This window comes from Triticum urartu, chromosome 6A (genome assembly GCF_056163025.1).
Source record: "Triticum urartu cultivar PI428250 chromosome 6A, HENAU_Tu73, whole genome shotgun sequence".
Classification (NCBI taxonomy): Eukaryota; Viridiplantae; Streptophyta; class Magnoliopsida; order Poales; family Poaceae; genus Triticum; species Triticum urartu.
In genome coordinates this window covers 42,663,293-42,677,824 of record NC_141878.1, presented here as the reverse complement: position 1 = coordinate 42,677,824, position 14,532 = coordinate 42,663,293, and the positions used below count along the sequence as shown (strand labels likewise).

The window sequence follows — 14,532 nt, the reverse complement described above, 5'->3', positions numbered from 1 at the left end:
TGGCCTACATGCAAGGAAAAGAGCCCGTTGTATTATAGACATCCTTACGAAAATCAAAAGCTTGTAATGCTTACACCTCGAAATCATGTTTGCTACATACAAGTTGCGTGAACTTTGAATTCGGGGGAGAGAAGAGGAGGTGTAGCTCCAAGCGAGAGACCATAACGCCGCCGGCCGCAGGCGGCGTGACCGGCGATCTGTGGGTGGTGGCCGTTGGATTTCAATCCAGCGGCCAGAAAAATTGACTTGGCCCTCGTTATTATATTAAAGCAAAGCAAAGCAAATAGTAGTATTTGAAAAATAAACGTGGCAGGAGAGGAAGTTGCGCGTGAGTCCGGCCAGGAGAGGGGCAATATGTAGTGCGGGCGCCGAAGCCAAGCACCAAACCGCCGTGACCCACGACCCCTCGCCTCGCCCCATCGATCGTAGGAGTTCGCTCACGCCATCCTCCATCCTCCCGCCTCCGCGGCTCCGCCCGCGCGCGGCTTCCGATCTCGCGACCAGCCGAGACGAGACCCTCCACCAACGCACCAGCAGCACGCGCGCACGCCTTTGCCCCGCGCCACCCACCACCACCCTCCCCCACCCGCCATGATCTTCTAGCTCCATCGGTACGTACGGCAGCCGCTCGAGCTCCTTCTCGCCAGCCATGAAGCCGGCGGGCATGGCCGAGTACCACCAGCACCCGGCCTCGCCGCGCGCGGCCCAGCGCCGGCGCCTCGTCTTCGTGCTGGCCCCGCTGCTGCTCTTCCTCGCCGCCGCGCTCTCCTTCCCCTCCGCGCTCCGGCTCCCCGCCCTGCGCTTCCCGCCGCGCGCGCCCCCGGCGGCGTCCCATCACCGCCGTTCCCCGGCGCGCGGCGGCGGGCGCGTGGCGGTGTGCCTGGTGGGCGGGGCGCGGCGGTTCGAGCTGACGGGCCCGTCCATCGCGCGGCACGTGCTGGGCTCCCCGGCGCTCGACGGCCGCGCGGTCGACGTGTTCCTGCACAGCCCGCTCGACGCCGACGCCTACAAGTTCTCCCTCCTGGCGCGCGCCGTCGGCAGGGAGACGGAGACGGCGACGAGGCTGGCCGCCGTGCGCGTGTTCCGGCCGGAGCCCGTGGAGGAGACCCCCGACCGCGCCCGCGTGCTCACCGCCGCCAACTCCCCCAACGGCATCCAGGTCCGTACCATCCTACTAGCTACTATACCTCGCTTGTCTCACCGCTTGCTTCCATGCTCCTCAACCCCAAAACTATTCCCGACCGATCGCTCTCGCGCGCTTGCTTCGCCTTGCTGCAAACAGTTTTCGTTGCTCGATCGATTCGATTACTCGTACCTCGCTCGCTTGCCGCGCATTGCATCCATCTATCTAACCAGAGAATCTCCTTAGTTGCTTACTTTTCAATCAAACGAAGGAGAAAACCACCACCGGAATAAATTATCGCTTGGGTTTTGGCCGCAATCTCGCGTGCCACGCGCGCCAGATTGGATCGATCGATCGATCTCGAATTGCTCCACGATCATGCGCGCGTCCGATCGGTGGGACGGAGACGATTAACTAGAGTAGTAGTAACTGCTGCCTAATTCGGCCGGGAATCGTAATTGAGACGGTTACTTCCTTCTCTCTTTCTCTCTCAGAATAATAATTCAGTTGAGGCAGGGGCCGGGACGGTTTCAAAAGTCTCCTTTTCGGTCCAAGCGCGGTTTGGACTATCGTACTAGGAAAATGGCAACTGCCAAACCTGACACGATCCCTCTCTCTGATCTGATATAAATGTAGGAATAGATTGCTTCAGACGGAAGAGAGAAGGAGAAATTATAGCGTCCCCATCCCGTGATCCCATCTAACCTCCCTGCTTAAAATATCGAAACCAGCAGGCGTCCGCGCGCGCGTTCACGTCGTAACTGAAACTGAAACCCGGTGGGTCGGGTTGGACCTAAAAAGTTCGCGGGGCCCCGCCGGCCTTCCTGCCCGCCCACCCGCCGCAAAAACTGACGCCATGGCCCCACAAGACCCAAATTGATTAATCTATCTAGTACTGACATCTTTTTTAAAATAGTACCACCGATTTCTAATTATTTCAAAAAACGCAGATAATATTCTAGGAAAATGGGGTTTCGCTTGCCGTTCATGAGAATCAGTTTGGTTAAAGTTAGCCTTAAAAAATGCATTAAGCCTTATATAGATGAAAGAAGAGAGTATTGAAAGTTCGATGCCGATGGATGCTCTAGCTGGCAGCGGCAGCCACACAGAAATTCTGTGTGGTACGTGGCGCGTAAGGAGGAAGTGTCAATCGACACCGATAAGATGCCGGACGGCGGCAAGGATCGAAAAGAGAGACCGGTTTGGTTCGGCGCGCGTTTCATTTTCGGTTTCACTGTCTGCTTTTCAAAGCCGACCGTGACGTATTCTGGACTCAGCTGGAAGGGTGTGGTTTTGGAGCACCTGTTTGCCCTCGACACATGCGACCAATTGGTAGAGGCCGATGGATGGCTGGAAGGATGCCGCACCAAACACGTACGCGTCCAAGTGGCAATGTTCGGCGCCCACTCACGGGGCCGGGACGGTGCCGCGTTTGGCTTTTTTAACCAGCTTTGTGTGCGACCTGTCACGTTCACGTAGCACGGCGGCGCGCGACCCGCCGGGTTCTTCGCGGTTCACCGCGCGTCCCACGCCGGCGAGTCAAAGTCAATCCGATCGGTTGTTGTATCTATGCATGCATGATATTTTTTACCTTGGAGAAGCGACACGTATGCATATGCATATATAAATATACAAGACGGCGACGGCTTGTCAGATAACGACCCACCTAGTGAACTACTACCAGTACGTATGCATGTACGTGCCAGTACATACACAGTAGTACTCGTATGGTATCAGAGATTCAGAAGCACCGTAATATGATTCAAAAGGTCGTCGAGATGCCATCCATCCATGGATACGATTTCGGTCGGTCGTGGGTAGATAGCAGCACGTACGTACGTACGTACGCGCTCGATCATCCTCGAGGGTACAACGTGGTGTGCAGCAACAACAACAAGGTGCATGCATGTCATGGGTGCTGATGCTGTATATCCACACGGCGCTAGCTTTCGGTTGTGAGAATGAAAAAAGGGCCTTGCCCCAAAAAGGCGACCGCTGCCTACCTACCTTCACAAAACAAAAGTGAAAATTGATTCATTTCATCCATGTTTTACGTTGCACGCGCTCGCTTCTTTTGCATGCATCTATCCTCGAAAAGCCTCCTTTCTACCCTTTTCTAAATTAAAAAAAGGCCTCCTTTGTTGGATACTGTCACTGATTGAGTTCTATTTCATTTAATTTGGATTTGGGTGCGAGTGCAGAACAACTAGCTTGATTACAAATGCCAGGTACAAAAGGCAAACATTTGCAGACAAAACGCACTTTGTGTGTCCACTGTCCAGGCACTTCAGACATTAGATTAGATTAGAAAAGGCACAAAAAAAACGAGGACTAGAAAAAGCAGAAAATAGGCCAGTGGCACATCTGCCGAACATGGATGTACAACTGACTGATGATCGAAAGATTAATTAGTGATCGATCATGGTTATCCTTGACCAAATCAAACATAGTTCTTGCACAATGAACAAGCATTTCCTACACGTACTCCGCTGTAGCGTTGTGAGGAGCCAAACTGGCATCTTACCTTACCTTACGGCTGCTTAGCCTAACCCAGTGGGTTACGCATAACACACATGGGTTAGCGTGTGGTATCAGTGAGTGTTCCACTGTCATGTCATGTCAACGCTTAAGCAAGGCATATGCGCCACACATGGAGTGCTCTTCACGAATCACTACACTGATTGCGCCACAGTGACACACATGATTACTTAATAATCTTGCAGGTTGCATGCTGCAGCACATGCATGCCAGCAAGCTGTGGGCTCGATCTCTTGATTAGTTTTCTCTTAATCCAATATGATTATGTTAATCTACAACCTTGATTACTAATTTAATCATGTATGTATGCGTGCATGCAGGGCCTGCTCCAGTACTTCGGCCTGGTGGAGGGCTGCCTGGACCTCATCCGGGAGCGCGAGTCCCGGGGCAACTTCACCTACGCCTGGGTCCTCCGCACCCGCGTCGACGGCTACTGGACGGCGCCGCTGGCCGCCGCCGACGCCCTCCCGCGCTCCGACGCCGTCTACGTCGTCCCGGAGGGCTCCTCGTTCGGCGGCCTCAACGACCGGCTGGGCGCCGGGCGCCGGGCGGCATCGGCGGCGGCCCTGTCCCGCGTCTCCATGCTGCCCCGCCTCGACGCCGCCGGGTGCAGGGACCTCAACTCGGAGGCGTCGTTCAAGGCGCAGCTGGAGGTGGCCGGGGTGAAGCCGCGGGAGCGGCGGATGCCCTTCTGCGTGCTCAGCGACCGGCGCTACGACTTCCCACCGACGGGGTTCGGCGTGCCCGTGGCGTCGATCGGGAGCCCCGGCCCGCTCAGCGGCGCCAAGTGCCGCCCGTGCCGCCGCCCCGTGGCCTGCGGCCCCGGGGACGAGGAGGAGGAGGAGGAGTGCGCGGTGGCGCGGCTGGACCGGGGGTGGAGCTGGACCGAGTGGCGGAACGGGACGCTGGAGCTGTGCGACGCGAGCGGGCCGTGGGAGCACGGGTGGGAGGAGGTGTTCGACAAGGCCGCCGGCGAGGAGGCGGCCGCGGAGCGCCGGAGGGTCGCGGGGATGGGGCTCGAGGAGTGCAAGGCGGAGATGGAGGCGCTCAGGGCGCGCACCGAACACTGGGACGCGCCGAGCTCCGACGAGATCTGCCGCCTCGGCCTCGCGCCGGCGAGCCGCTCCGACTCGTCCTCGTCCTCCTCTTCTCATTCCTCCGCAGACAGAGACAGTAAACAGCAGCTAATCGAACAGCCCTAGACTTCTTTCTTCTACTCCTTGGCCAACATTTGTACAAAATATACAGGGATTCAATAGCGACCGGCAACGAATGCACAAGAGATAGAATCAGTTCAGCTCGAAAGTCCTGTTTGTAATTTGTAACGGCGGGAATTTCGCGGGCATTTTGCATGTGAATACTTTCATTTGAAGCAAAAACACAAAAATTCAATTGAAGTCTGAAGCTAACTCGATGTGCCATGGAAGCACACCAAAAGTTCGTGAAAAAACAGAACTCTTTAAATTTTCAGTTGATTGAAGATAATACTTTTAAAACAACGTGAAAATCCCAGTTATGAATTACATTTACACATTCAACAACGATAACGCCAACAACAACAAAAAGACAAATTCAACTATGGACAGAAGGCACCCGTTCGAGTTTTGGTGCAATTTTTTTTTGAGAAATATTTTGGTGCAAATAAGGTTCTATTCACTGGCTATATTCTTTTTTTTAAAACCCCACCCATATATTAATTAATTGACACAAATGTTCGTACAATCATTCGTTACAGCTCTTGCCACGCAGGGCGGAACACTATTAATAAGAATACCATCAGACCTATTTATAAAACTAAATTTTGCAATCTCATGCGCCACCATATTCGCCTTCCTGTTAATCTTGGTGATTTTTAAAGTACTCATCATCTTGGAGACACTCAACCCTTCCTTCTTCAAATCAACAAGGTTTGACCTGTCCAGGTTATCATTTGCAAAAACCGAGGCCACAAAAGAACAGTCAGTTTCTAAAATAATGGGCTTGTGAAGAGTGATACCAATGTAAAGGCCTGAGATGGCTGCTCGAAGTTCCGTTTCCTCAGCACAAAGACATGAACCAATATAATCCCAAGAAGAGATAAGAACTTCTCCAGAATGATTTCTAACAACCACCACAACGCTCGCTGCGCTAATGGCCTCCACAAAACTTGCATCAACATTAATCTTGAGGAATTCCGGAGTGGGAGGCAGCCATGGAACACAAATCCTCTCCACATTACTAATGGGTTGTAAACCATCAATCACACCCTTACCTTTGTTACTTACCTCTACCTTCGTTTTTGCATGACAAGATGAGAAAGAAGCCCAATAATTTTGAATAAAACTCACTGAGGCCGAGATAGATTCCTTTCCTTTACCAAAAATCAAGTCATTTCTCAAATGCCAAGCTCTCCAGAAGATTAAAATTGTTTGCTCACGCATAGGCGAACTTAACTGATCCAATAAAATAAGTAACCAGTCCGGCCCCGAACAGTTTAAAATGTCTTCATCCGGCAAATTCCACACCTCTCTCAAACTCATACGGAATGCACGTATCTTGGGACAGCATACCAAAGCATGAAAAACACATTCATCTTCAACACCACAAATTGAGCACGTACCTAGGATAGCTTGATGGTGTGTTACTCTGTTAACTTGTACGGCTAGGCTATTAGATGCAGCCCTCCAAGCAAAGATTCTAATCTTCTGAGGTACATTAGCCTTCCAAATAATATTCCATAGCCTCCTTTCCCCATTAATATATACACTGGAGATTCCCGGTGCCATGTCCGAGTCCTTAATATTCAGGGCCAACCTATACGCACTCTTCACTGAAAACAACCCATTTTTCTCATGGTGCCAGGCGATGAAGTCACCCTCGTTCAAATTCAGAATGCGTAACTTTAAAATTTCCTCCGCATCATGAGGGTAAAACAGATGCCTGATTAAATTCTCATCCCATCTCCTTGAGCCACTCATGAATAAATCAGCAACCCATTTGACCCTCGTTCTGGTCCTCTTAGCAGAAATTTTTAGGCCCGAATCCCTCGGGAGCCAATTATCCCTCCAAATATTTATACTAGCACCATCGACGACTCTCCAGATGATACCCTTTTTCAATAACTCGAGTCCATGCACAATACCTTGCCATGTAAGCGAAGTCGCTTGAGGGAAGACAGTATCAATAAGATGCCCATGAGGATAATATTTAGCTTTCATCACCTTTGCACACAAAGAGTCTGGAAAAACCAATAAACGCCAAGCTTGTTTGGCCAAAAGTGCTTGATTGAAAAGCCTGAGGTCCCGAAATCCCATACCCCCTTCACCTTTTGACTTTGTTAATTTTTCCCAAGCCAATCAATGAGTTCTTCTTTTATTCTCCTCATCACCCCACCAAAAATTCCGTATAATTTGAGATAGTTCATCACAAAGAGTCATAGGGAATTTAAAAATACTCATGGCATAGACCATAATGGCCTGAATAACAGACTTAATCTGGACTTCCTTCGCCCCGCTAGAAGCATATTTTTCGATCCAGTCTGAACCCCTCTTAAGAGCTTTATCTTTTGTATATTGAAATTTGCCGGCCTTCATACGACCTTCTGGAACTGGGAGGCCAATGTATTTATCCTCAAACCCATCACACGTGATTTTAAGGATAACCAGAAGAGACACCTGGATCTCAATAGGACACCTTTTGCCAAATAAGATGGAACACTTGTCTGGACTTAATAATTGGCCTGTACCTTCCTCATAAGCCGTCAAAATATCTTTAATAGCCAAAGCTTGATCAAGAGAACCCTTAAAAAATAGGAGACTATCATCGGCAAATAATAAATGAGATATACCTGGAGCATGTCTGTTCAGTCGGAAATCTTGGATAGTCCCTCTTGCCGTCGCATCATTGAGTAATAGCGAGAGGGCCTCAGCAACAAAGAGGAATAAGTACACCGATAATGGATCCCCTTGCCTCAGCCCACGTGAAGGATGAAAAGACTCTAACAACTGGCCATTAAAGCGCACCGAGAATTTCACTGAGGTAACACAAGTCATAATCCAATTAATCCAGATTGGATCAAAACCATATGCACGAAGCATACATTCCAGGAACTTCCAGTCAACACGATCGTATGCTTTAGCTAGGTCCAGTTTATATGCACAGTATTCTCCACGAGAATCTTTCAAAGTATTCAACGAGTGCATACATTCAAAGGAGATAAGAGCATTATCTGAAATTAATCTTCCGGGGATAAAAGCACTTTGGGTAGGGGAGATCATACCATCTAGCAGCGGTCTTAGCCTATTGACAAGGCACTTTGAGATAATTTTGTATATAACATTGCAAAGGCTAATAGGTCGAAAATCTTTCATCGACTAGGGATTCTTAATTTTAGGAATAAGAACAATAGTTGTATCATTTATCCCCTCTGGCATACATCCCGAAATAAAGAATTGCTGGACAGCCCGAACAATATCCGTCTTAAGTAAACCCCAATTTCTTTGAAAAAACCCGGCTGGAAACCCATCTGGTCCCGGGGCCTTCAACGGCCCAATTTGGAAAAGGGCATCACTAATTTCTTGTTCAGAGAAAGGTTTGCAGAGATCTTTATTCATATTCTCATTCACCACCGGTTTCACAAGTGATATAATACGAGACAGATTGACCATAGAGTCACAGGAATAAAGATCCTTAAAGAAAGAATTTGTGATACCTTTAATTTCCTCCAAATCCTTTGAGAGAGACCCATCACTTCTTTTGATAGCAGAAATATTGTTCTTCTTAGCTCTCCATGTGGCCTTTCTGTGAAAAAATTTAGTGTTTCTATCCCCCCATTTCATTTTGTCCAGACAAGATCTCTGCTTCCACATGATTTCTTCCTTAATCAGGAGCTCATCCATCTCTGCGAGGATTTTCTTCCTCTCCACACTTGCTTTAAGATCATTTCTTTTGAATAACACATTTAATCTTCTACGAGCAGATTCAAGCTTTTTAGGCAGATATCCGATATGAACCTTACTCCACCCATGCAGAGACTTCATCATCTTGTTTAATTTATTTGCCACATCTCCCAGATCATTAACGTGCGAACTATTATTCCAACATGATTCAATCTGATCTTTCAATGCCGCCTCTTCTCTTTCCCAATATGCTTCGTATTTCAACTGTTTAACAAAATTTCCAGAGCGAGGAGCCCCCAACATTTCAATAAGAATAGGACAATGATCTGACCTGGAGCTAAGAATATGTGAGACCTTGCAGTCCGGAAACATAGACGACCATTGTGGGCACGCCACCGCTTGATCAAGCCGCACCTTCACATTTTTATTGCCATACTGCTTATTATTATAAGTCCAAGGAACTCCATGAAAGCCCAAATCAAATAAATTGCACTCAGACAGAATTTCACGAAAATTAGCCAACAGTTTGGGAGACCGCTTTACCCGAGAAAAATGCTCATTCTGCCACATAGCCTCATTAAAATCTCCAGCCATAAACCATGGTCCAGCCCCAAGTGGTTTAATTCGCCTTAGTAGCTCCCACATAACATACCTTTGGTTCGCCTTTGGTTCCCCATACACAAAAGTGCTTCTCCATTTAGTTCCAGCACCATTGCTGATGTACATGTCAATAAAATGATCTCCATATTTGTTCAACTCCAAGGTATAAAGGTCGTCCCAATAAACCGCTAAGCCACCTCCTTTTCCTGGAACAGAAATAGTAAATACATTTTTCATACCAAGGCGATAACGCAAACTCTCAACATACTCTTTATTTTGCCTTGTTTCAGAAAGAAAGATAACATTGGGTCGATGTGTCTTTGTGAGGCACACCAGCTCTTGGACTGTCCGAGGTTGACCCAAACCTCGACAGTTCCAGCAAATCATTTTCATGGCTCCTGACGGGCGAAAATTCATCGCGCCCGTCAGTTGAACGGCAGCCCCAGGGCCGGTAGCTTCCTTGGTATTATCTCCTACATCTTTCCCATCCCCTACAGATTCTCTCCTCCTATCCTGGACCTCTTCCTCACCACCATCAACTTCCTCAGTAACATGAACAGTAGACCCATCTATGCCTACTACAGTTTCAACTCTCTCAACACACACTCTTTTACATGACACACTCATATCCATATCATCCCTAACCTCTAGACTTTCCGTACTCGTGCTGTTCATGTTGAGAATCAGATCTTGGTCATCAGCAGCGCGCCTCTTGCTTCCCGCCGTGCTTTCAAGCATGGCAGCAAAAGCCGCCTTGCGGCTGGAGAGCTCGCTGCCACTGTTCGGTGGAGTGGGAACACCAAAAATCGCATGTTTGACACATGCAGATTTCACCATGTCTTTCTCGTCCTGCTCTTGACGGTAAAGCCTCCTCCAATGCTGGACTCCCGCAATGCCGTGAGCATGCCGCTGAACACCAACAGCAGCAGCAGCATCCACGCGAGCACCTTGAGTCGTAGCCGCAGGAGCCGTAGGTCCATCCTCCAGCGGCTGCGCCAGGTCTCCTGTAACCCCATCGCACACCCCGGCAGGCTGGGGTTGTGGCTGGAAAGGCAGCGTAGCATCCTCCGGCCCCTGGCTTTGCTGCTGCAAGGGCGAAGACGCATCAGCTCGCTCCTGGGCCCCCAAGCTCAGCGCCTGTTGGAGGGAGGTAGCAGCACCCATGGCCATCATGTACCCCTCAGCAGCAGCTTGTGAGGACTCAGGAGCACCCAGGTTGACGTTCAGGTGCATCCCAGGTCCCATGTTCCTCATCTCATGCACATGGACGTCCATGAGGGAAGCCTCAGTCTTGACACTAGGGGACCCAAGGCCTTCCACAGCAAGCAGAGCAGGGGCACCATTGTTGGTGTTGTTGGTACCCCCACCCGGCAGAAGACGCTGCGCACTGGCAGCATCCGGTGCAAATCCGCCCACCGGCGCCGAGGCCGTTGTAGTCGCAGCCTCTGAAACGGAGAGTTTCTTGACCGCCGAAGCCACCTCCGTGATGACACCGTCCGACACCGGCATCTCTCCGAAATTGATATGTCTCCGGAGAGATGACCAGTACGGTGACGCCCTGATGTCGGTGGTGTAAGACGCCTTCCGCTGCTCCTTGGATAAGCTACAGAGTTTCTCCGTAGTGTGCCCCACCAAGCCGCAGCAAAAACAAAAGTTTGGCAGCTTTTCATACTTGACATCAAAAAGAATCTCTTTGTTGCTACCTTTTATGGTTATGTCGACGTTCTTCCTCAAAGGCTTCTGCACATGATGCTCAACCCGGACCCTAAGATGCTCGTCCACGATCTGGTGGTTGCGGTGCGACACGGCGAGGACGGTGCCGAGCTTCTTCCCAAGGTTCCATCCCATGTCTTCAGTTTTGAGGATGACGGGCAACCTGTGAATTTGCACCCAGATACTGAAGGAGTCTAGGCGCACATCCACAGGATTACCCACGCCGTCGAAGTCCTTGGTGAGCACCGCGTCATTCCGATAATGCCACGGCCCAGCATGGAGAACCCGCTGCCGGTCCCCCTCCTCGGAGAACGTGATGACGAACCGCCCGTCGTTGCTCGTGACACGCTGCGGCACGGCATCGCCGCGGAGCCGCCACGCACCACGCAAGCTATTGACGACGGCGTTGTGGTCCACCAGGTACGCCGACAGCACCCGTGCCACAATGAGCTTCCCTTTCGCTGCTTGAGTGGCTGCCTCCATGTCGATGACGATAGGCACGTCCTCCTCGTCCGCCAGCACGGCCACCTTCTTGTCATGCCGGCGCAGGGACGGAGGAGATGATGGAATCGCCGAGAAACCGATGGTGGCGCTGGGGGTAATGGACAACGCCAGTCCAGATGGTCCCCCAACCACAACGCCCCCTCCGTGAGCCAAGGGGGAGGACACGAACGACTCCGTCGCAGCGCGGCCCCCTGCCAAGCCGCGACCAGCCTCTTCCCGAGCAGAGGGCCCTCCCCAGGTCGAACAGGGTTGGTTTGGTTCTCCACATCCCCCTGCTCCATCGGGCGAACGCTGACGAAGAACACCTGAAGAGAGGAAAACAGGGGAGCAGGCAAGGAACACTGACAAAGAACGCCTTCTAATCCCCCCAAGATATACTCCTCCTCTCCCTCAAATTCCGCCCCTAAATCAATCGAATTATGAATCGACTTACTCTCTGGAGGCAGTTTAATAGCATGTGCTTGACCCAATTCCGAATTAGAAATCACGTATAGCTCACCCGAAACTGCCTCCGTTACTACTACTTTACTCACCAAATTCATGGATTCCAGCGCCAACCTCGCCTGAGATCCCTCCCCTCCTTCAGCACCAACCCAATCTTGATTCTTTTCCTCCAAATCTGCAGCCTTTACCTGAGATTTGAACAGATCGGACATCCTTTCCCGCATCCTCTTGATGCATCCTCGAGGATCCCGCGACCGGCGGAGAAGCTCCCTTCCTCGCCTCTTAATGGTGCTCCACTCCATATCGGCGTGGCCACCAGCCAGAATCCCCTCTTCCCTAGCCGCCCTAGGGGCCGCCGGAGCCGGCGCCGCCGGCATGGCGGCCCGCAGTGGCGTCGCCCTGCCTATCACCAGAGCGGTACCAGTTTAATGTAGAATTTTGATTACATGATAATATCTCATCCTTCACTGGCTATATTCTTACTAGTGACCAACATGGGCCATCGCCCCCGCTAGCCCATGATATTTCCTCATGTCAATCCTCAATAAAGGGCCAGTTCTTTTCGGCGATTCTCCCAGAATCGTCCCCCTCCCCAGCTTCTCCTAGAATCACCACTCTATATATTTTTTACAATCCTAGATAATTAGACCTTAACTAAATAGGATTGTAAAAAATATATGAGGTGGCGATTCTGAAAGAAGCTAGGGAGGGGGGCGATTCTGGGAGAATCGCCCAAAAGAACTGGCCCAAATGGTCAGGAAATCAGTCAAATCTGGCCCAAGCCTGTTTTAAGTCACCCCAAGCCCATTTTCCCCTCCTACAGTTTGGCCCAAGCTCTGCCACTACCAGTGACAGCGACACCTGGGTGCTGTGTCTCAAAAAAAAACACCTGGGTGCTCCTACCTCTTTGGAGGGTTTTTTTTAGCATCAGTACAGACAAAAGCGCTCATATACACGCGCATACACTCACCCCTATGAACGCACACATGCACACCCTACCCCTATGAGCACCTCCGAGAGACTGAACCGGCATATCATCTTGAGATTTACGAAGTCACCGTAGGCGCCTCGTCGTCGACGAGAACGTCTCCTCCCACTGAAAGCATATCGCCGGAAATCCTGAAATAAATCCAGGAATAATGCGAGCACAAGGATTTGAACCCTGGTGGGTTGGGGATACCACTGTCCACCTAACCAACTCAACCACAGGTTGATTCGCCCTCTTTGGAGGGGTTGGCGTGATGGCGCGTCCTCATCCTCCCGAGCGCTATGAGGGAAACCTCATATTCTGATCTCACTGGATGAGACGATGACAACATCTTTGATGCCGCCCCATCCACGCAGGCATCATTTTGGAGCAGTTGTTAGCCAAACAAACTAGTGGTGTAACACAACACGGATGTGCGGGAGGCTGCCTAGCATTTGAGGGCGTTGTAAAATTGTGTGGCATGGCAATGATGATGGTGGCAAGAGGAGTAGGGTTGTTTGCTCGGGAAGAAATGATAACGATGACAATGTGACCACAACCTTGTTTGTGTTCCTCTCTTCGGTGGTGTGTGTGTGCGCGCGTGCGCGCGCATGCTTTGGGTAGCCAAATAGGTTGGGATGTGCATGTGTGGGTGCTTTGGGTAGCCTAATTGGCCGGGATGTCCTATCTTACGAGTGTACTATAATTGTTTCATCCGTTTTTCCGCAAATTAACCGGGTTAATGTATTCTTCTTTTTTAACTGGGTCTGAACTTTTTTTTAGAACGAAGACGCTGGGCGCGTCCGGCTTTAAATTAATAAAGCCCACAACTAGGCAGTGGGACTGACAGGATCTGAGATTACAAACACGAGCACGGAGGCTCCGGCCAAAGAAAGCGCAAAGTCTGAAGAGTTATCGGGCAGGCCAAAAGCAGCACTGAGCAAGCATAGATGATTACATGGCTCGCAGCCTGAGCTTAGAGCATGCAGGCTCGCTCGTGCGCCATCCAAAAGGGCCACTTCAAGTCGAAGAAGAGGCAGGTGGCTCCCTAGCCATCATGTAGACTTGACGAAGACATTTTTGTGTATGTTGAAGTTTATCAGCATCCTTGCGCCTCGCCAACAGACTCCACTGCTGCAGGAAAAGGTTGCATTTGTAGATGATATTAGCAGGGTGGGATGGGAAGATTCCCTCGATCGCAAGTTTGTTCCTCGTGAGCCAGAGGGCCCATGCCAGCGCGCCCACACAGCTCCAAAGAACGCGTTTGTTGCCACCATGAACCGAGTCTACAATGGCCACGAGATCGGCGGTCGAGCCCGGGTTCCATGTGGTGTTGGCTGTGGTGCGAACCGCACTCCAAGCAAAATGAGCTAACGGACAGCGAAAAAACACGTGGTTCGCGTCTTCTGAGACGTTGCAAATTGCACAAAGACCGGATGACGGGCCATTGCGTTTAGCAACATTGGTCGAGGTGGGCAATCTGTTACGAAACAGTTGCCAAAAAAACCTTAATTTTAAGCGGCAGTCGCGCATTCCATAAGCCTTTCGGCACTTGGGAGGACTGGCCCTGGCAGAGTTTCCGGTACAACGACTTGACGGAAAACTCGCCGGATGGGGTGAGAGACCAAGTCACTGTATCCTCGTGCGAGGAAAGCGCGACCGGCGCGATAAGAGCAAGCAAAACCGTGAGGTGAGCTTGTTCTGTTCCCGTTAGCTCCCATTTGAAGTAGATCGCGGGGGGGGGGGGGGGGGAGGAGGCAAGTGTC

The 14,532-nt window shown here is 50.8% G+C and overlaps 1 protein-coding gene across 1 annotated transcript; it reads left to right on the top strand.

The window, feature by feature from the left end:
• Window positions 1-317: 317 nt before the first annotated feature.
• Window positions 318-5,058, top strand: LOC147963738 (uncharacterized). Its single transcript, XM_087531159.1, has 2 exons — window positions 318-1,159; window positions 3,982-5,058. The coding sequence occupies exons 1-2, from the start codon at window positions 650-652 to the stop codon at window positions 4,861-4,863; spliced, it is 1,392 nt and encodes a 463-aa protein (XP_087387285.1). The 5' UTR covers window positions 318-649; the 3' UTR covers window positions 4,864-5,058.
• The last annotated feature ends 9,474 nt before the right edge of the window (window positions 5,059-14,532 follow it).

Coding starts and splice junctions, on each gene's coding strand:
- LOC147963738 (XM_087531159.1), top strand. CDS start 650: ATGAAGCCGGCGGGCATGGCCGAGTACCACCAGCACCCGGCCTCGCCG. Junction 1,160..3,981: donor ACTCCCCCAACGGCATCCAG/GTCCGTACCATC, acceptor GCGTGCATGCAG/GGCCTGCTCCAGTACTTCGG.